The sequence below is a fragment of the Salmo trutta genome, chromosome 3 (assembly GCF_901001165.1).
Source record: "Salmo trutta chromosome 3, fSalTru1.1, whole genome shotgun sequence".
Classification (NCBI taxonomy): Eukaryota; Metazoa; Chordata; class Actinopteri; order Salmoniformes; family Salmonidae; genus Salmo; species Salmo trutta.
The window spans coordinates 44,128,038-44,151,321 of NC_042959.1; the positions used below are offsets into that span (position 1 = coordinate 44,128,038).

At 45.0% G+C, this 23,284-nt stretch overlaps 1 protein-coding gene across 5 annotated transcripts in view; it reads right to left on the reverse strand.

Moving 5' to 3' along the window:
• The window catches only part of LOC115175868 (protein dopey-1), a 37,030-nt gene that overhangs the window by 5,809 nt on the left and 7,937 nt on the right, over positions 1-23,284 (reverse strand). For 3 of the 5 annotated variants that reach the window (XM_029735453.1, XM_029735462.1, XM_029735489.1), the window contains 17 exons: positions 23,014-23,119; positions 22,482-22,511; positions 17,712-17,933; positions 14,406-14,895; positions 13,876-14,183; positions 11,774-11,926; positions 11,521-11,621; positions 9,187-9,461; positions 7,642-8,922; positions 6,486-7,389; positions 4,490-4,601; positions 3,206-3,388; positions 2,527-2,652; positions 2,259-2,393; positions 1,823-1,878; positions 1,329-1,433; positions 368-434 (listed from right to left, as the gene is read on the reverse strand). In XM_029735453.1, coding sequence (XP_029591313.1) covers positions 368-434; positions 1,329-1,433; positions 1,823-1,878; positions 2,259-2,393; positions 2,527-2,652; positions 3,206-3,388; positions 4,490-4,601; positions 6,486-7,389; positions 7,642-8,922; positions 9,187-9,461; positions 11,521-11,621; positions 11,774-11,926; positions 13,876-14,183; positions 14,406-14,895; positions 17,712-17,933; positions 22,482-22,511; positions 23,014-23,119 — 4,654 coding nt within the window. The remainder of the gene's footprint in view (positions 1-367; positions 435-1,328; positions 1,434-1,822; positions 1,879-2,258; positions 2,394-2,526; positions 2,653-3,205; positions 3,389-4,489; positions 4,602-6,485; positions 7,390-7,641; positions 8,923-9,186; positions 9,462-11,520; positions 11,622-11,773; positions 11,927-13,875; positions 14,184-14,405; positions 14,896-17,711; positions 17,934-22,481; positions 22,512-23,013; positions 23,120-23,284) is intronic. The other 2 variants (XM_029735470.1, XM_029735480.1) reach the window with 2 other exon arrangements.

Consider the following 23,284-nt stretch of genomic DNA (forward strand, 5'->3'; position numbering starts at 1 on the left):
ACACACACACACACGGACGGACGGTGAATAATCATACTAGCTTCATTACAATACCCATACTACCATACCACTTAAATAAAATGCATGCCCAATACATTGCTTCAATCTAATTGGTATGCTGGGGTAAATAATGTAACGGAACTCTTGAATTTAATTTATTTGGGTAAAAACATATTCAGCAATATGTACATTGTATTCCCAGAAGATAGCACTTAAAATTATTATTCAAAACACTTGATTCCAAAGTGGTCCTCGATGGGGCTTTTACCTCGATTAATATTATGTTATCTAGAAGATAAGATTTGTGAATTATGTCATCATAAAGACAGAAGAATAGTGAATCCTTTTGCATGGGACTGAGGCTTACCTGCAGCTCCCGTTGGTCCTTCTTGCTCTCTAGGTTTGGGTTCTTGAGGATGAACTCATTCAGAACTCTGGGGAAGAGAGATGGATAGGTTAGTCTGGTGGCTGCGTATGTACAGGGTAGATAAGGGAAAGGGAGTGATGGTGTAAGTGAGAGAGGGCAGAGTCTCAGAAAGCGTCGTAAAGCGCAGTTATACCAAAAACTACAAAGTAGTAAGGAATCGCAGAGCTCTCCCCTTTGTGGGTGTAGCTTGCAAACAACAGGCTCACAACGTCACGTTGGATATTAGCGTATTCAGCACAGTGTCAAAGCTAGCTCGCAGGATTCTCCCTCCTTCCGACTTCATTATTAGCTAATTATAAACTGAGTGGTTCGAGCCCTGAATGCTGACTGGCTGACAGCTGTGGTATATTAGCTGCTGTAATTACTTTGGTAAGCAGTTTATAATAGCAATAAGGCACCTGGGGGTTTGTGGTACATGGCCAATAGACCACGGCTAAGGGGTTAGTCCAGGCACTCCGCGTTGCGCACAAGAACAGCCCTTAGCCGCGGTATATTGGCCATATACCCCACCTCCTCAGGCCTTATTGCTTAAATGTATCCTTGTGTCTTCTTCCCCTTATTGAAAATGACTGGTCTTCAGTAGCTTGATCACTAGAGCCTGGTATAATTTGTATTTATTCAATGTTTTTATTTTATTTAACTACGCAAGTCAGTTAAGAATAAAATCTTATTTACAATAACTGCCTACCCCGGCCAAACCCGGATAACACTGGGCCAATTGTGCAGCGCCCTATGGGACTCCCAATCACGGCCGGATGTGATACAGCCTGGATTCGAACCTAGGACAGTAGTGACGCCTCTTGCACTGAGATGCAGTGGCTTAGAACCCTGCGCCACTCGGGAGCTGGTGTGTGTGTGTGTGTGTGTGTGTGTGTGTGTGTGTGTGTGTGTGTGGTCTAACCCCAGTATGAGGAACTGTCCAGGAGCAGGCAGCCCCAGCTGTATCGAGTCCTTCAGCAGTGCCAGCAGAGACGGCCAACTGTCCACAAGACTGGACACAGGGATCCTACATAGACAGACAAGAAGGATACAGTCACAAACAATGTTCTAATGATGGGTCAAGTATTAATTTAAGTTAGACACCTGTATAAACAGTTTAGTAACAATAATAGTAAAGCTACAGAACTCAATGAATTGGACTAACAAAATTCAGGGGTTTTATCTGAATTTAACTTGATTTTATTCTACATGCACAACACACTTGACATACAGAAATGTCAAACTAAACATGACATCACATGAACTAAACTACAAAAGAGGGAAAACTCAGTTGGTACACTTCTTCCAGGCATTGATTATCTTAGGATTCATATGGATTTTCATTGCCAACATCTCATATATTTGTTACTTATGCTTAACACACTTGACAGACAGGTGGCGGTCTGTTGGTCTCACCTCTGAACGTAGGCATAGAAGAACTGCAGCATGCATACCTCCAGAGAGAGATGCTTCTATGGAGAGACGGTGAGAAAGAGGGAAGGCGAGTGAGAGAGGGTTGAGGAAGAGGTAACACTGGACAGAATTACATTTAATTCGAAAATAATGAGGCCGTGGCAGGGAAGCTGCCAGTTTACTTTGATATACTGTAACAATAAGATGGTATCTGTCCAATGTAATAGTAACAGAGGACCTGCATTAGGGTGAATTAGGACTAATGGAAGCAGGAGGCTAGGAGTCATGCAGCTTTGTATGTAGTCATAAACTGTAACAAGGTTAGAGTAGCACAGTGTGCTCTAAGCGTATGTATTGGGAAACTAATTTGCTTTATTTTAACGGTAAAACAGAGAATGTCAGTTTAGATTCCAGGCTATTGGGAGACCGCAGCACCAACCTTCTCTTTGGCGATGGCCGGCGGCTGCTTCAGGACCTCTTTGACCGTCTGCATCACGGTCTCGGTCCGCATGGCGCTGACCGACCGCACCAGCTCCACCAACAACAACTGCTCCTCACTGGCAGTGGGGATCACCTACACACACACACACGTGAGCGAACATGGACACGGACACAAGCAGGTTAAGAGACCTCCGCGCACCGCCATTAACCACACAAAATGTATGCGTTTAGTAAGGGTTTCTGCCATGTTGATTTCTGGAGCTTACCTTGTAAGCGGCAGAGGTCTTGACCTGCTTCCTCTCGTTCCACACGTAGGCGATAGCTGCCATGAAGTGGGCTCCGTGGTTCATGGAGATGGGGCCTAGCAGCTCCAGGATCTGCTGACGCAAGTTCTGAGGAGAAAGAGGAAAGATTAAGCTCTCTATGCAGTGTCAGAAATAAGACCAGGCCAACAAGCAGTGGGCGGTCCATCCTCCTTGAACAACGTTTGAGTCCTGGGGAAACCCACACGTTGTGCAGGCTTTTGTTCCAGTCCAACGCTAACGGATGCTTAGTCGAATCCTCAAATCAGGAGTACTGGGCTGAAACAAAAGCCTGCACACCCTGTAGGGTCCCTAGGAGCATGATAGTTAGGAGCTAGTAACATAAGCATTTTGCTGCATCCACTATAACACATGCCGGGTACACTACCAAAAAAATAATAATAATTAGATTTGACTATATTGAAGAACACTGATCGAGGTATCAACTACAGGTACTCTTTTCACGGTATCGTGTCGACCCAGACCAAACTGTGATGGCTATTATCACATTGTCCATTTCAGCTCAGTTCTAGCAACTATGGATGGATGAGTAATCAGATCAGCTCAGTAGAGCTCGGTTTGGCTCGCCTTAGTTCGATTCAGTACTGTGAAAAGGCTTAGGGTCAGTGTGTAACCGCAGTACCTTGGTGGATCCCAGGTTGATGTTGGAAGTGGATGCAGCGGAGGCGGCAGCTGGCCGGTCAGTGCTGTCGGCCTGGTACAGGACGCTCCACAGCAGGGTGACGGAGGACATGATGGTGTGGAGGATGGACAGGATCCCTGAGCGAGCCTCCGCCAAGTGCTTCTGGTCCACACTCACCTGCAGCTGAGAGGAGAAACAGGGACATGGAGATGCAGTCACTAGTCAAAGTCTACACACCGCACACAGTCCTCACATTTAGCTGCCTTAAAATTACATCTAAAAAGGGATTATATTCAACAACAAAAAATCCTACCAATATACTCAACCTACTCCACATTTTCAAAGTTAAAGAAAAATTATAGAAACATTAACAAATTAATAAAAAATGTAAAATAAAGATATATTGATTGCATATGTCCTCACACCCCAGAGTTAACATTTGGTAGAAGAACCATTTGCAGCCAAATTTTTACAAAATATCTCAAGCTTAGTAAATGTTGTTGGGAGTCATTGATGGACTGAAATATTTAAACCTTGTCTCTACATTTTCAAGCAGATTTTCAAGTCAGGACTGAGACTGGACTATTCAGGAACACTCACCACCTCTAGGAAAGCCATTCTGGTGTGTCTTTGGCATTAAAGCTTGTGTAATTGTCACATTGAAAAATAAAACTCTATCCCGGGATAGGTTTTCAGAAGACTACGTTCGGTTTCCCACTAACTTTTTACCTGGGCTTTGCTTCTTTCATATTTATTTTGATCATGACAAACTCCCAAGTCCCTGCCGGTGACAAGCATACCCATAACTTGATGCTGCTACCACAATAGCCATGATAATAGCAATCACTGTTTGAATATTGCTGTCCATTAATGACTCCCAACAAAATGTACTGAGCTGTAGCAATTTTGACAATAACAATGGATACATGTTGCCCTAAGTGCAAAGTTGGTAAAATCTTCTTCAAAATGATTTACAGATGTAATGGCTGCCAAAGGAGCTTCCACCAAGTATTAACTCTGGGGTGTGAAGACATACGCAATCAAGACATCTTAGTTTTTTATTTATTAACTTGGGAAAATGTCCAATAATTTTCTTTCACTTTGAAAATGGTGTCGTAGGTTGTGTAGATCTGTACAGAAAATGTCATCCTTTTTAGATAAATGTGTGCTTTATAAACGAAGGAGGTCTGCCGATGTGTAAATAAGTGACATCAGCATTAAATCAATGCAGATATGACATGTCTGTCTACTTGGCAGTGCAGTACGGCTGACTAGCGCCCTCACCTGGTGGTACTGGGAGGATGGGTCCAGTAGACAGTAGTGGATGATAGCTGTCACTCCTTCCAGTACTGTTAGAATCAAATCCGGGGGGATGCACAGGGCCATCCACTGAGGTCTGGAAGAGGGATAGTGGGGAAAGTATAAATTGATAGTCATCATTTGGTATAAAAAACTATTTTGCCATAAACAATTCATCTTGTCATAGAATATACAGTAACAATTTAGAATCCACAAAGGCATAAGTCAAAGGTGGGTAATTGAGGCAACTGCTGGTCAAGAGAGACATCGTGTGACAGCATCACTCACCTAATTTCTTACAAACATTCCCTCTGCTACAAAACAGCTGTAAATCCATTGCCTTGGATATGTACTTAAATTAACCAATTCATCCTCATACAAATATTTCACTTCACTAGCTAGGTTCATCCAATTGGCGACAGATTTTCAGATGAATACTCAAAAATCTGCATAAAAGAATATGCGCATTTTCCCACCAGTGGCGTTTCCACCAAACTGACTTGTGAATAAAAATCACTACGTGATGAAGTAGAGCACATAAAAAGGTACATTTTTTTCTTCTTAAAGGGATGGTTTGAGATGTTGTGAATGAAGCCCTTTATATACTTTCCCAGAGCCAGATTAACTTGTGGATACCATTTTTATGTCTCTGTTTGCAGTTTGAAGGAAGTTGCTAAGTAGCGTGCTAGGTGTTCCTGTAGACTTCAAGTCATTGCGCTAACGCTAGTTAGCATTGGCTCATGAAACTACCTCTAACTTCCAGATATAAAAATGTTATCCACGGGTTCATCTGATTTTGGGGAAATAGATAAAAGGGCTTCACGGCCAAAATCTTGAACTATCCCTTTAAATTTGTACCGAATAGAAACCTATAGTTCAACGTGTCTTCATCTCATTTTCAACTGTACCGATGGTTTTGTCACAAAAACTGTTGCGTTAAATAGCTAATGTGCCCACTATGGTCTTGGTATCTGCAGTTTGCAGATACAGTGTGGGTAAGGCTAGCCTATATGATGACATTATTATGGATAAGAGCAAGATTATTTTTATTTATCAAATGGCAGCCAAGCATCGATTATCATGTAACCAGAATAAGACCATTGATATTTATTGTAAAGGCGCATCAAGCTCATCACCGTGCACTTTCACAACCTTTTGAAGTTCATAATGTATTTAATCTGACGCCTAATAAACTGCATGCTTTCCCCGAGTCGTAGTGGGAGGACCACACAAAATAGAATCGCTTGACTCCAAGTTTATTTCGATTATTATATCAATATTTGCACATGGGGCGGCAGGTAGCCTAGTGGTTAGAGCGTTGGAATAGTAACCAAAAGGTTGCAAGATCGAATCCCCGAGCTGACAAGGTAAAAATCTGTCGCTCTGCCCCTGAACAAGGCAGTTAATAATGCACTGTTCCTAGGCTGTCATTAAAAATAAGAATTTGTTCCTAATTGACTTGCCTAGTTAAATAAAATAAAAAATAGATAAATAAAAGTGTTTCCACTTGCATTTCTCGCATAATTAGCCAAATTTTACTGACACCATGTCGAATCAACAAATTGTTCCACAACATTTCCTGTTTCCATTAGCCCGATCGTGACATTTTTTTGCATGAGGTAATTCATGAAATGGTTGGATGGAAACCTGGTTACTGACAATCTGCTTGCAGTTGCCTTCACACCAGATCCTGGAACAACAATTTTTCCACTTTTACATTTAAGTATTTAGCAGACACTTTTATTCAGAGTGACTTACAATCAGTACAATCAACTTAAGTAGGTAGGCCTAAAACACACATGCAAAAACCTTCCAATATAGCCACTATCCCATCGTCCTGTGGACGACAAAGGAAGCAGTTGGTGTGGTTTTACAATGGCTAACCAGTACTGATGGATGGGTGGGTGGATATGGATGTCTCAGTACCATTTCAAATGCCTATCCCATATGGCCTTATAAGAAACTATACTATAGCAGTTACCTGGTGTCTGTGATGGCGGTCTCATAGCGGTACTGTTGAATGAGGTTATCCAGGTTCCTACAGAGCTGCAGCGTGACCGAGGCCACCACCCTGCGCAGTACCTTGCCCATGTAGGGCAGCGTGGCCGTGATCAGGCCGATCCACTGCGGGTGCATCTTACACGCGTGGTGCTGGTGCAGCGCCCGGATCACCGCACACAGGAACATACCCTGCGCCGTGATAGGCTGCCCGTGAAGGTACTGCAGCGACGTCATTGGCTGCTGTGGGTTCATGTGCTCCACTTCACCTCCCAGCAGTTCGAAGCCCGTCCCTGCCCCGCTACCTGTCCCTAATGTTACACCCCCTAATGTTACACCGCCCGGGACGACCACGGGCCCCCCGTCGCCCCCCTCCTCGGCGGGCACTAGCACCCTGTGCTCCAGCACCACCAGGCTCTGGAGAAGCCTCAGCAGCTGGGACTGAACGGCGCTGCAGCCGTCCATCTGATCTTCTGAGAGGTTGATTACGCTGTCCTCTGAGAGACCCTCCTCCTGGGAGGCCACGTTGACACCGGCCGACCGCTGCTCATGCCACTTCTGGGCCGAGAAGATGGAGGAGAGCAGGCAGTGGAGCACCACCTTCTGGACCTTACACTTGGACAGCACATCACTGATGAAGCTGGCGAAGCCTTTGGCCGAGCCGCCGGTCACCTTGGACAGCTCGCTGAAGAGAAGGGTGAGGACCTCCAAGCTGGTCAGCTGCATGGCCCGGTTGCCCGCCAGGTCGGTGGCGGCCGTGCCCACGTGGGCAGAGTAGTAGGAGCGCAGGAAGTAGAGACAGAGGGAGATGATGATCTCTAGGAACATGGCGCTGCGGAACGAGTGGGAGTGGCTGTCCTGGGAGATGGGGCAGTAGAAGTCCTTACCTGGGAGGAGGAGGAGATTGAACATCACATTATTTTACATCCTAATAATAAGAAAACTTTACATTGTATGGTTTTTACGGTCTTTGTGTACATTTTAAATTTACATTTTAGTCATTTAGTAGCTCTTATCCAGCGCAACTTAGAATCAGCGTAATGTGTTACACCTCTGGCATACATTTTACCCCATTAGTTCATTTGTATTTAGCGGTCTTTATCAGTGTTGTTATGCATAAAAAAATAAATATGACTTGCCCATGACGGAGACGCGGTGGCGTGCCAGCAGGTTCTGCAGCAGTGACAGCTGGGGCGTGTAGGTGTTGTTGATGCTGGTGGTGGAGATGGCGTCCACAAAGTCCGATGGCACTGCCCGCAGCATGGCGGCGATGGCCGAAAGGGCGTGCAGTGTGCGGGATGAGTCGTACAGCTGCAGGTAGAGCAGCACGTGCTGGTAGAGGGGGTGGATGTTGAACCGAGGCGGTGAGGCGGAAGCTCTACACCCCGCTCTCCCGTTGGGACCATTGCCCCCACTCACCCCTTCGCCCCCACTGGGCGAGCCGGTGTCACTCTCGATCTCGGACACCTCACCTTCTCCGCAGCTGTACCAATTCTCCAGATCCAGGCTGTCTCCGAAGAAGATGCTGGGAGGCCGGAGCTTCTCGGCCTGCAGGGCCTTCCTCTGCCTCTCCTCCTCCTTCTGCTTGCTCTTCTTCACCTTGGGCTTGGCGCCGGGGGACTTGTCTTGCAGACGCTCCATGATCTTACCCTTGAGGCTGAGCTGGGTGCTGCTGTGGGAGCGCTTACGGGCCCGCAGGTCCACGACGTCCAAGCGGCGGTTCCGTTCGTGAGGGGCGGCCGGGCCCGAGCTGTCCGGTAGGGTCACGATGGAGGGGGACGAGCTGTGGCGGGTGATGCCCTCACGGTGCCTCTCCCACTCCTCCCCTGTCTGGTCCGGTGGGGTGACATGGAAGAACCCCAGGGTGCCTCCCGCTAACATCTCGAGGCGGTGGGAGGGGGCGTGGGGGCCCGAATCGAGCCGAAGACCGGCCTGCGTGTCTGATGAGGAGCTATCTGAGTCCGTTTGCGCCCACGCTTCAGGGGGGGACGGCGTTTCAGGTGGCCCCTCCTCCTCTCCCATAACCACCACCCTGTCTATCAACTCATTTAACACCGACAACACAACCTCTTCTAGTGAATCCTCCTCATCAGGAACCATACTGTCTGACTCTATAAGGACAGGGACTTGGTCGGATCCACATCCGTTCACTGTGCTGCAGGTGCCGTCTGGCTCCTCGAAGCTGCCATTGTCTATGGAGGAGGAGTGGGAGCCGCTGGACTCAGAGCCGTGGAGGTGGGGTTCCCCCTGCTGGTCAGGAGAACGGTAGTCACCGCTCAGCGCCAGGTTCTCACTGCTCAGGCTGAGCAAGGACAGGCTGTCACTCAGAGGGTTGACTGTCAGGCAGAAGGGCTCCATGTCGCTCAACGGCAGCCCTCGGAGCCCTGACTTCAGAGAGTCCCCTGGCATCTGGCTGAAGTCTGAGAGAAGAGGATATGTGACATACTGTTTATGAAAATAAATAACAGAGTCGAAATGAACCTTGAACAAGATTCACTCCAAACCAATGTTCACCAAACTTCCTTTAGAGCTATAGACTTTTCTTCCAGCCCAACATTATACAATCATGAGATGAGTGTTGAATCTATTAGTGCTGGAACAAAAGCCTGCAGTGCCCTGTATCTCTTCACGACCATGGCTGTCCTGTCCACCACCATTCTAACCCGTGTCTCCTCTATACTCACGGTCAGAGATTCCTGAGTCTCTCATGTAGATGGGTTCTGAGGGGTCCTGTTCGGCCTGGGGGTTGTGGTTAGGGAACGCCTGGGCCCAGTGGCGCTGGTCCTGGACGCGCTGGATGGACACACGGTGGGTCTTGGGGTGCAGCAGCAGCAGCAGGAGGGGCTCCAGGACCCGGGCGATGTCGTGCCTCTGGAGCACCTGGTTGAGCCAGGCCCGGCCCACTGCGCTGGCTGACGCATCCCAGTAACTTAGACTGTCCAGCATGATGAACAGAGACCTGGGAGGGGGAGAGAGATAGACAGAAGCCACACCGGCAGTCACGAGTCATGACCACAGTCAAAATCCAAGTGACCGCTGAGTCACAGTAATCTCCTCCTATTCTCCGCTCTGTAGTTGATGCATTGGTAGAAACCCAACTCGCTAACGGCCTGGTACTCAGCACTTGATTGTCTCTAATCAGTCTGACATCAATTCAAATGCATCCAAAAATCACATCAAACATTTCAAGACTGAATTATAAGAATCTGAATGATGAGGATAACTGGTGATGGCGGGAGTTCTACATCTTTATCAATGGCAGTCTGATTATTTTGGGGTGGGTGTTTGGGAATATCATGCTTGCGAAACTCAGCATTAGTCTCCATTGGTTAACCTCGCAGATTAATTCAAAGCATTTAAGCCGTCACATGCAGAACCCTCATATGCATATTAGAGTTTATGCATATGCATAAGCCTAGCCTATATGAATCCAAGGCAAAAAAAAAGCCTGAATTAAAATAATTACAATACATACATATAGCTCTGCCTAAACCTATATAAGCCTATCATAAAGCTTATACATACACTGAGTGTACAAAACATTAAGGACACCTGCTCTTTCCATGACAGACTGACCAAGTAAATCCAGGTGAAAGCTATAATCCCTTATTGATGTCACTTGTTAAATCCACTTCAATCCGTGTAGATTAAGGGGAGGCGACAGGTTAAAGAAGGATTTTTAAGCCTCAATATTATAGAGCCATGGATTGTGTATGTGTGCCATTCAGAAGGTGAATGGGCAAGAAAATATTTAAGTGCCTTTGAACGGTATATGATGCCAGGCGCATCGGTTTGTGTCAAGAACTGCAACACTGCTGGGGTTTTCACACTCAACAGCTTCCCGTATGGATCGAGAATGGTCCACCACCCAAAGGACATCCAGCCAACTTGACACAACTGTGGGAAGCACTGGAGTCAACATGGACCAGCATCCCTGTGGAACACTTTCAACACCTTGTAGAGTCCATAGCCCGATGAATTGAGGCTGTTCTGAGGGCAAAGGGGGGTGGAGGTTTACCATCGATGTTTCCGAATAGATTTCACTTGGTTTTCGATGTTGTGGCTTAAGTGGGCTACTGTCCGTTCCCAAATTAAGCACTGGGTAGCTTGCAGGGACAGGGTTGGAGTCTGACATACATAGTTTGAGCTGGTTGATGCGTGGAGTGAAGTAAGTTCTTATAAGCTCATACATTTCTATACTCAATCCCGCTGTAGCCTACCCAGCATGATTGAAAAAGGAAGCACGGAAAAGCGCATTCTCTATTAGAGTGCATATGGATTACTTGTCTTTTTTCCCTCTACCCCTGCATCGCTGATAATGGACATTCTAAATTGAAAAAAATCATTAAAGTTAAAGTTGTCAAATAGCTCTAAATCAAGCGTATAGGACCTCCATGTACGTAATCACTCAATAATCGTTTGGGGAAAATATCCTTTCTATTTTATTCAACTAAGATCAATTATATTCATATAACTCTAAAATGATATATTATAAAATAATGGTATGGGAATTATAAGCATATCTTGTCTGCTCAATGAACTAGTCTACAGCTTAAGCTGCCATTGGCATGGCGCATAGCCAGATCTATGCTATCCAGTTCTTCTGAAATACATTTAAAACATATCATGTTTCTTAATGGATTTATTGTGATGTGTATATTAATAATCCACCGAGCGTCAATCTAAGTAACATCTTTTTTAAAATCCCTATCAAAATTGGTCAGTTTACGCTAGAGACATGTTTCTTTTGCATGGGCTGCATCTCAATCTGCCGAGGAAGGTGGCCGAGCTACAGCGGTCTTTGTCGGACCATGAGACATCCCGAAAATGGGTCTTCTCACAAAAAGTCTGTAGCGTCCAAACGGTATGTGTGCGTGCGTGTGTGTGAGAGGCAGACAGAAAAAGAGTGCGAGATATGTATTACATTAATATATTAGCAGCTGTTCTGTCCACCCTTGATAAAACAAGGGATATAACCAAACTTTTGAGTGGGGTGTCAGTAGAGAGGGAAGGCCTACCTGTCAAAGGTGCGGTTGAAAGGGGAAGACTTGGTGATGTTCAAGTCTCTGGTCAGATGCCAAAGCACAGAGAACTTCACATGGGCCTCAAGACGGATTACCTGAAAAAAACACCCCAAAAAAACACAGAAACCGTGTGTGGATGCGTGTGTGTTGGAGCGTATTCCTTCAGGCATACAGAATTCTTACAAGCATACTGTGAAGCTGTGTGTGTTCCTATGTGTCTGACTTCATATGTACTGAGCTGACCAACCTTGTCTCTGTGCATGAGCTGCTGGCTGATGACGTCCTCACAGATGCTGGAGGAGGGCACCAGGTTGTGGAGCTGGTAGAAGAGCTCCACACTGCGCTGGTGGTGCTGAGGGGTCCCCTCCCCCAACTGTCCCCACAGGATAAGGGCCACACTCTGGAGAGGTGAGGGGGAGAGAGAGAGCGTGTTAGAGATATCTAAAGCTTCGAAGATGCATCATGGTGAGCCATAGAGCGATTTATTAGCATAGGTTTACTACCATTTATCATGCTGAAAAACAGATTTATCAACATACAGTACCAGCCAAATGTTTGGACACACCTACTCATTCAAGGGTTTTTCTTTATTTGTACTATTTTCTACATTGTAAAATAATAGTGAAGACATCAAAACTTTGAAATAACACATATGGAATCATGTAGTAACCCCCCCCCCAAAAAAAGTGTTATTTTATATTTGAGATTATTCAAAGTAGCCACCCTTTCCCTTGATGACAGCTTTGCACACTCTTGGCATTCTTTTAACCAGCTTCATGAGGTAGACACCTGGAATGCATTTCAATTAACAAGATTGTCTTGTTAAAAAGTTAATTTGTGGAATTTCTTTCTTTCTTAATGCGTTTGAGCCAATCAATTGTGTTGTGACAAGGAAGGGGTGGTATACAGAAGAAAGCCCTATTTGGTAAAATACCAAGTCCATATTACGGCAAGAACAGCTAAAATAAGCAAAGAGAAACGACAATCCATCATTACTTTAAGACACGAAGGTCAGTTATAACAGAAAATTAAGAACTTTGAACGTTTCTTCAAGTGCAGTTGCAAAAACCATCAAGCGCTGTGATGAAACTGGCTCTCATGAGGACCTCCACAGGAAAGGAAGACCCACATTTTTGCATGGGTATTTTACCAAATAGTTACCTCTGCTGCAGAGGATAAGTTCATTAGAGTTACCAGCCTAAGAAGTTGCAGCCCAAATAAATGCTTCACAGAGTTCAAGTAGCAGACACATCCCAACATCAACTGTTCAGAGGAGACTGCGTGAAATCAGGCTTTCATGGTCAAATTGCTGCAAAGAAACCACTACTAAAGGACACCAATAAGAAGAAGAGACTTGCTTGGGCCAAGAAACACGAGCAATGGACATTAGACCAGTGAAAATCTGTCCATTGTTCTGATGAGCCCAAATTTGAGATTTTTGGTTCAAACCGCCGTGTCTGTGAGATGCAGAGTAGGTGAACAGATGATCTCTGCATGTATAGTTCCCACCTTGAAGCATGGAAGAAAAGGTGTGATGGTGCTTTGCTGGTGACTGTCAGTGATTTATTTAGAATTCAAGGCACACTTAACCAGCATGGTTACCACAGCATTCTGCAGCGATACGCCATCACATCTGGTTTGCACTTAGTGGGACTATCATTTGTTTTTCAACAGGACAATGACCCAACACACCTACAGGCTGTGTAAGGGCTATTTGACCAAGAAGGAGAGTGATGGAGTGCTGCATCAGATGATCTGGCCTCCACAATCACCCGACCTCAAACAAATTGAGATGGTTTGGGATGAGTTGGACCGCAGAGTGAAGGAAAAGCCGCCAACAAGTACTCAGCATATGTGGGAACTCCTTCAAGACTGTTGGAAAAGCATTCCAGGTGAAGCTGGTTGAGAGAATGCCAAGAGTGTGCTAAACTGTCATCAAGGGAAAGGGTGGCTACATTGAAGAACCTAAAATATTAAATATATTTGGATTTGTTTAACACTTTTTTGGTTACTACATGATTCCATGTGTGTTATTTCATAGTTGTGATGTCTTCACTATTATTCTACAATGTAGAAAATATTTTAAAAATAAAGAAAAATCCTTGAATGAGTAGGTGTGTCCAAACTTTTGACTGGTACTGTAAGTTTGTACTATTCATCATGCTGCAAAACAGATTTATGAACATAAGTTTCTACCATTTATCATGGTGAGCAATGGCAAAGAGATCTCAAAAGTTTCTTCCATTTATCACACTGAGATACATTCTCTGTTCTCTGTACTGAACCACTTCTAAACATCTCAACAATATCAGATTCAAATAAGGCACAAATCTCTTCCCTGTCACTTACCTTGAAGAAGTCTGTCTTCTCTGCGATGTACTTCAGGATTCCCTGTGTGAGTGGTGGCCTGATCACCACAGCAACACGGCCCTGGCTAGGGCTCATGGGCTGGGTGGAGTCTGGGTTGCCACCGGCGATGCTGCCCTCGGCGGTGACCATGGCGACGGACTGGGTGAGGCCCACCAGGTCCATGACCAGGGAGATGGCCACGCCCTGGACGCTGAAGTCACTGGCCAGGCAGCAGGCGTCCATCAGGGTCTGCAACCACACGGCAGGACACATCTGCTCGCTGTCTGCAGGAGAGAATAGAAACGATACTGTATTGAGAGAAGGGGAGAAGACATACAACAGTAAATAGATGTAGTCCAGATGTGCTCATCTAACACAAAGGGGAGAGACCATATGTTTGACATAGGGAGAAGGGTATAGAATTATCATATCAAACTGAAATGTAGTTAAACGCTTCTCCAGCCATAGTGAAGATCTGTTCATCTGCACAGAGCCTGTACTGTATCTCAAACGTAGTCAGTCTGTCTTACCAGTCTGCTCCTTAGGCGGGGGCGTGGACTTGAGGTTGCCCTCGGCGATGTAGACGGGGAAGCTGGAGCACTCCAGGAAGAGCTGGCAGGCGGCAGTAAAGGCCGCCAGACACTCCCTTTGCCCCGGCACCTCAACCACATCACGCCCGTTCTGCTGGGCGCCGCCCTCTGGTTCCGCTCGTACCACTTCGCTCCTCTCACCACCAGCTCCTTCTACCATCCCCGGGGTGATGTAAAGGGTGACCAGGCGGGAGAGGAAGTGCTGAAAATGCTCCAGGCAGCACTGCATGACGGGCTTGTCTTGCGGCTTGTTCTGGGAGGCTGGGAGGGAGCCGCTGCAGCCCGTCTTGAGGGAAGGCTGAGTGGGTAGTGCTGGTTCCTCAGAGGCCTGGTACTGGACAAAGTCGGTGAAGCCACTCTCGGAGGATCGACTGCTGTTGGGGTTCTCAAACACCTCGCCGCTGGGGAGCTCCAGAGTAGAGGGCAGGGGCTTAGGAGAACAGGAAGAAGAGAGAAGAAAGGAGAAGAGGTCAAACACAGACAGCAACAATACATATCAGGAGTGGAAACAAAAGGCGTCCATGTTAAACAAGCTGGAAACCAAAAACTGGACCCTCCAGTGAACAAATTGACCGTGTAACAAGGGCAGGGTTCTTAATAATTCTAACGGGGACTGTTTTAGGATTATCAGTGAGGACCAAAGTGCATCAGGTCAAGAGAAGAGCGCAGGTCTCTCAGGAGACAAGGAGGGAGAGGATTTCTAAGCACAGACACTCCCTGACAGGCTCCCCCCTCACACCTTGGGCACCCACAGCACAGACAGGGAAGTGGACAGCTGTTGCCCCAAACTGAATGGACTCTACTACCCCCTACATACAGCTCCCTCCCTGCATCATGCCAGCCAGCTTAGGACAGATCGACAGACAGCCCCACCCCCACATTGCCATGCCACAAAACAGCCCCAGGGCTATCCCAGCATGCAATGCGGCAGGCTGAGGCTACACATTCTGGCGGCAGGACTCAGATGGCAAACTACGTCCTGTAAATGTCCCCAGGAGGGTAGCTGGAGAACAGGAGGAAGGGAGAGGGGGGAGGATGGATAGAGCTGAAGGGAGGGAAGGAAGCCTTCCACTCCAATGGAGCAGACAGACCCAAGGGGAAACCATAGGGTAGTCTGATCCTCCTCTGAGAGAAAGAGGGGCTCAGCTGTTTGTTAGTTACCACTTGTGTGTGTCTCTATGTGCCCCCTCCCTGGCCTCTACCTCTAGCCTAGGAGTCTGTCAACTTTTAGTCAAGCCCTACTGAGCACTGAAACACTCTACCAGACCGCCAGGTAACAGACAGGGGGGCAAAGACAGTTGGGACATCTACACCACCCGATGTCACAGGAAGGCCAAAAAGATCATCAAGGACAACAACCACCCGAGCCACTGCCTGTTCACCCCGCTATCATCCAGAAGGCGAGGTCAGTACAGGTGCATCAAAGCGGGGACCGAGAGACTGAAAAACAGCTTCTATCTCAAGGCCATCAGACTGTTAAACAGCCATCACTAACATTGAGTGGCTGCTGCCAACACACTGACTCAACAACAGCCACTTTAATAATGGAAAAATTGATGTAATCAATTTATCACTAGCCACTTTATATTATATAATGTTTACTTACCCTACATTACTCATCTCATATGTATATACTGTACGCTATACCATCTACTGCATCTTGCCATCTTGATGTAATTAAATGTATCACTAGCCACTTTAAACAATGCCACTTTATATAATGTTCTCATACCCTACATTACTCATCTCATATGTATATACTGTACTCTATACCATCTACTGCATCTTGATGTAATGTATCACTAGCCACTTTAAACAATGCCGCTTTATATGTTTTCATACCCTACATTACTCATCTCATATGTATATACTGTACTCTATACCATCCACTGCATCTTGCCTATGCCGTTCGGCCATCACTCATTTATATATTTGTATGTACATATTCGTATTCATTCCTTTACACTTGTGTGTATAAGGTAGTTGTTATGAAATTGTTAGGTTATATTACTTGTTAGATATTACTGCATGGTCGGAACTAGAAGCACAAGCATTTCGCTACACTTGCATTAACACCTGCTAACCATGTGTATGTGACAAATACATTTGATTTGATTTTTTTTTAGTTGACTGATCCCAGCTTCTAACACCTCTGTCTGGGGAAAGGGGGAGGGACAGTTCTCCAGCTCCCCTCCAGTCCTGGAGTGGGGACCACCCAGCCAAATTAAGGGGGTAGAGGGGTGGGGGCCAGCTCTGGGACCAGGGGACACCACGAGGGCCTTGGATGGTTGTTTATGTTTTTGAGGGCGAGGGAAGCAGGCCAAACGGCTGTTGTCTCTGATAGGTCAACAACAGAGGAGCCCTGCTCTGATGATTTTACTTTGGCAGGAAGTGAAAGAAGTGACATTTATCTACTATCAAAGGTAGACAGTCATCAGCTAGGAACTGAAAAATTGACAAAGTTTTAATTTTCAAAGTGAGAATCAATGAACGTGGGCGTGTTAGGGGGTTGAATGTTTGCCTTTGAACATCCACTTGACAGTGACAAAAGGCAAAAACGATTTAACCTTTGCATGGATTTCATACTGTTCAGAGATAAAAGGAACCATGTTATTTTATGATCAACCAAATGCTCAGAGACAATATGCTAAAGCAAACTGTAAAGGCAGGGAAGAACTAGGAAGACAACAGGATGCTTTCAGACTTGGCAGAGGTCATGATTGAAACTCATTCATCATCACCAATGCTTTACGGGATCAAATGTAACTGGGTTAAAAGCGCAAGTCAGGATAGACAAAGTCCAGTTGCTTTTGTCATGAAAAGGTAGCCTATAGATTATCCTTATTACCTGGGAAATGTCTGCAAGAAATACTGATTCATCATACATTGCGGCGGCAGGCAGCCTAATGGTTAGAGCGTTGGCCTAGTAACCGAAAGGTTGCAAGATCAAATCCCCGAGCTGACAAGGTAAAAATCTGTCGTCCTGCCCCTGAACAAGGCAGTTAACCTACTGTTCCTAGGCCGTCATTGAAAATAAGAATTTGTTCTTAACTGATTTGCCTAGTTAAAGGTGAAATATATATTTTTAAATACATCTAAGCATCTATTTTACATATGCATACAAAGGTTAAAAAAACCTCACACATAAACAACAAAAGCTATAGAATATGCTCTGGTTGTAACAACCAAGGTTAATCTAACTCGTATAGGTGTCCCGGACTGGGGCACCATCTCAGTACTTCTTACCCGTTTCTCCTCCTTAGCAGAGACTGTGGAGGCAAGGTGGCCCGTGGGCAGGGACAGGGGGGACACCAGAGGGGGCTGCACCTTGCTCAGGATCTTGGAGCAGAGGCGCAGGCAGTGGGTGAGCTCCCCAAGGCCCAGGGCCGGGAGGTGAGAGGTCAGGGCAGAAACCATGCGCAGCAGAAGCTGGGGAAGGTGCTCCGTCTGGATCTCTATGTAGGTCTCCTGAAGGGAGGAGGAAGAGGAGGGTGAGAGGGCTCTGGAGAATAGGGTCGCCACTCGCCTGGTGACTGGAGATGGAAATTAGATACCTAGATTCATCTGGTACAATGCATCACATTACCTGATTTGTGTTTTAATTGTAAATAGTCCCTGTCAAATAAACGTAATAACATAAAAAGGCAGCATCAAGCATATCTGAGAAAGCTCTTGTTGGAGCTTGATGTAATTAAAATCCAATTCCGAATCTATATAGTTATTTATTATTATTAGTTATCAGTACAGCGCTGTGTTTAACCTCTTGATTCTTTAAAATAAGTCCACACATTAGAGAAACGGTATACCATTACCATGGCTTTGTTGGCATTTCCAGAATAATCTGTGGTTGTTTTGGACCCAGTACCGCATCCAACGATTTGGGGGGGGTACCCTGTCAGTTGTATAACTGAATGCAATAAACTAAAATGTGTCTGAATACTTACGTCAATGAGATATATTTCTGTATTTCATTTTCAATAGATTTGCAAAACATTCTATAAAACATGTTTCCACTTTGTTATTATGGGGTATTGTGTGTAAATGGGTGAGATCTTTAACAGCAAAATGTGGAATAAGTCAAGGGGTATAAATACTTTCTGAAGGCACTGTATATAATTCCAGCAAGACAAAAAATAAGGCATGGCACGTTTTTTTGCCTGCTGCATCTCGGGCTCTGTAGTAGTCACACTGTTTTTCTTTATCAGAATCCAACAGTTCTTACCTTTCTAACAGTACTAAGCACGTGCTTGTAGGACTTACAGTTTTGAAACTTAAAATGTACAGTGCCTTCAGAAAGTATTCACACCCCTTTTCCACATTGTGTTGTGTTGTGTTACAGCCTGAATTGAGATTGTGTCACTGGCTAGGACTAGGGAGTTTTTTTTGTTAATAAAAATAAATGGAATATAGCTAAGCACAGGCAAAATCTCAGAGGAAAGCTTGGTTCAGTCTGTTTTAAGAAATGTTTACAGTTCTAAAAGCTGACTGAACCAGAAAATGTCTTGAGTCAATAAGTATTCAACCCTTTTGTTTTGGCAAGCTTAAATAAATGTAGGAGTAAAAATCTGCTTAACAAATCACATAAGTTGAATGGACTCACTGTGTGCAATAATAGTGTTTAATATTATTTTGAAATGATTACCCCTTCTCTGTACCCTACACATACAATTATCCGCAAGGTCCCTCAGTCTAGCAGTGAATTTCAAGCAGATTCAACCACGAAGACCAGGGAGGTTTTCCTGTGGTTCGCAAAGAAAGGCACCTATTGGTAGATGGTAAGTAAAAAAAAAAAAGCTGACATTGAATATCCCTTTGAGAATGGCGTCAGTTATTAATTTTACACTTTGGATGGTGTATCAATATACCCAGTCACTACAAAGACACAGGTGCTCTTCCCAAATCAGTTGCCAGAGGGGAAGAAAAACCCTCAGGGATATTACCATGAGGCCAATGGTGATGTTACAACAGTTACAGAGTTTTATGGCTGTGATAGGAGATAACTGAGTGTGGCTCAACAACACTAACATAAATCCAAAATACTAAAGCTTGTAAAAACATAACTATTCCGAAGCATGCATCCTGTTTTCAATAAGGCACTACTAATACTGCAAGAAATGTGGCAAAGAAATTTGTCCTGAATACAAAGTGTTATGTTGGGGCAAATCCAACAAAATGCATCGTGTTATGGACTAGTGAGTTTCTTGGGGGATAAAAATAAACAGAATAAAGTTAGGCACAGGGAAAATCCTTGAGGAAAACCTGGTTCAGTGTGCTTTTCAACAGACACTGGAAGACAAATTCACCTTTCAGCAAGACAATAAGTTAAAATACAAGGCCATATCTACACTGGAGTTGATTACCAAGACGACATTGAATGTTCCTGAGTGGCCAAGTTACAGTTGACTTAAATTGGCTTGAAAATCTATGGCAAGACTTGAAAATGGCTGTCTTGCAATGATCAACAACCAAGTTGACAAAGCTTGAAGAATTTTTTAAAGAATAAGGTGCAAATATTGTACAATACAGATGTGCAAAGCTTACCCTGAAAGACACACAGCTATAATTGCTGCCAAATGTGATTTTAACATGTATTGACTAAGGGGGTTGAATACTTATCTAATCAAGATATATTAATGTTTTATTTTCCATTAAAAAAATTATTACACTTCGACATGAGTATTTTGTGTAGATCGTTCACTTAAAATTACAACTAAATCCATTTTAATCCCACTTTGTAAAAAAATAAACATTTGGAAAAAGTCAAGGGGTGTGAATACTTTCGGAAAGCATTGTATTTTATGAGGGTAGTACACAATATTATGCGTTGTTTAGAAAAAGCCATCAGAGGCCGTCAAAGAAAAGGTTAGACCATTTGAAAAATACAACCCCCACTAAAATATTTCATCATGAGCAGGCATCCTCAAATCATTGTCATCTTACATTGTACCTTTTCCTTGAATGTTGTAATGGACATTTTCTTTACAAATGACATTTAAAAAATTATGCTAAAAGAAAACAGAACAATGGGCAAATGAAGAATAAACAAACTGGACATTTTCAAAAAGCCATAGGCTACTTCTTTAAATGTGAGCAATGGAAACATATTATTCTGTGCATGCAGGATAATGACACACCAGGCTGAAATTTAATTTTCACAACATCCCCTACCAAACTATGAATATATACACTGCTCAAAAAAATAAAGGGAACACTTAAACAACACAATGTAACTCCAAGTCAATCGCACTTCTGTGAAATCAAACTGTCCACTTAGGAAGCAACACTGATTGATAATACATTTCACATGCTGTTGTGCAAATGGAATAGACAACAGGTGGAAATTATAGGCAATTAGCAAGACACCCCCATTAAAGGAGTGGTTCTGCAGGTGGTAACCACAGACCACTTCTCAGTTCCTATGCTTCCTGGCTGATGTTTTGGTCACTTTTGAATGCTGGCGGTGCTTTCACTCTAGTGGTAGCATGAGACGGAGTCTACAACCCACACAAGTGGCTCAGGTAGTGCAGCTCATCCAGGATGGCACATCAATGCGAGCTGTGGCAAGAAGGTTTGCGCTGTCTGTCAGTGTAGTGTCCAGAGCATGGAGGCGCTACCAGGAGACAGGCCAGTACATCAGGAGACGTGGAGGAGGCCGTAGGAGGGCAACAATCCAGCAGCAGGACCACTACCTCCGCCTTTGTGCAAGGAGGAGCAGGAGAAGCACTGCCAGAGCCCTGCAAAATGACCTCCAGCAGGCCACAAATGTGCATGTGTCTGCTCAAACGGTCAGAAACAGACTCCATGAGGGTGGTATGAGGGCCCGACGTCCACAGGTGGGGGTTGGGCTTACAGCCCAACACCGTGCAGGACGTTTGGCATTTGCCAGAGAACACCAAGATTGGCAAATTCACCACTGGCGCCCTGTGCTCTTCACAGATGAAAGCAGGTTCACACTGAGCACGTGACAGACGTGACAGAGTCTGGAGACGCCGTGGAGAACGTTCTGCTGCCTGCAACATCCTCCAGCATGACCGGTTTGGCGGTGGGTCAGTCATGGTGTGGGGTGGCATTTCTTTGGGGGGCCGCACAGCCCTCCATGTGCTCGCCAGAGGTAGCCTGACTGCCATTAGGTACCGAGATGAGATCCTCAGACCCCTTGTGAGACCATATGCTGGTGCGGTTGGCCCTGGGTTCCTCCTAATGCAAGACAATGCTAGACCTCATGTGGCTGGAGTGTGTCAGCAGTTCCTGCAAGAGGAAGGCATTGATGCTATGGACTGGCCTGCCCGTTCCCCAGACCTGAATCCAATTGAGCACATCTGGGACATCATGTCTCGCTCCATCCACCAACGCCACGTTGCACCACAGACTGTCCAGGAGTTGGCGGATGCTTTAGTCCAGGTCTGGGAGGAGATCCCTCAGGAGACCATCCGCCACCTCATCAGGAGCATGCCCAGGCGTTGTAGGGAGGTCATACAGGCACGTGGAGGCCACACACACTACTGAGCCTCATTTTGACTTGTTTTAAGGACATTACATCAAAGTTGGATCAGCCTGTAGTGTGGTTTTCCACTTTAATTTTGAGTGTGACTCCAAATCCAGACCTCCATGGGTTGATAAATTGGATTTCCATTGATAATTTTTGTGTGATTTTGTTGTCAGCACATTCAACTATGTAAAGAAAAAAGTATTTAATAAGATTATTTCTTTCATTCAGATCTAGGATGTGTTTTTTAAGTGTTCCCTTTATTTTTTTGAGCAGTATATATAAAGTATATTCCGACAAAAAAAATCCCAATTCTATTGGACTAGGTAGAAATTCCACCATATTCCCAATATTACAGGAAAATTTCACTCACTCTGAAGAACAATAACCATATTCAAAGCCAGAAAAATAACCAAAATTAAAAATTGCCTTTAGGAATGTTGCTGGGACGTTGCTAAAATGTTATTCAAGCACAGTAAAGCAGTCAGGCAGGATGAAGGGTGAAGAAGCAGGAGACAGCAGTACTTTACCTGGCAGATTACCCTCATGCTTCTAGTAGGCTTCAAGGAAAGAGAGCAGATAGATTGAACAGACAGGAGCAAGCAGAGCATAGGCCAGAGGACACTTTGTATGCAGAACATACTCATGCAGAGAAACATTTGCACGCTCACACACACACTCAAGCACGCAAACACCTGCGCATGGTCGCAAGCAATCACTCACACACGCTGTGCACTCACACAGACAGTAATAAAGGTGTCAGGGGCTTTCCAACCTATTCAGATTGGAAATGAAGACAAGCATTCTCTCTACTAGAAGATGCAATGACACTAAATACAGGCAGTTCTAGAACCTGTTAATGCATTGCACACACACAGATAGAAAGACAGCACACACCATAAGGGATTGCCATGAGCACTCACATTCAGAAACTGCGACTTATAATTAGTAAATATTCTATTGTACGAGTGCTGATATTTCAATGGCTGTTGTTCTGTATAGAGAGACTATAGTATGAGTGCGAAAGGAAGGCGGGGAGAGAAGGGTGTGTGTGTGTCTCACCAAGGACACAATGTCCAGTAGGAAGTCCACCAGCTGACAGAACTCCACCAATGAGAGCCCTGAGGACTCTGTGCTCCCAGCATTCCCTGGTCCATTCTTTGCCTTCCTGCAAGATGGACAGAGTGACCCATTTACAAACATAAAACAGGATGGTGTTCATCCCGCAAAAAACTGAGTAAAACTTGTCCAATAAGAAATGCTGAACTTTATTTTCTGCTGCGAAACATTTTGCTACGGTGTGGCCTAATGAACACGACTCAGGCTCTATCTC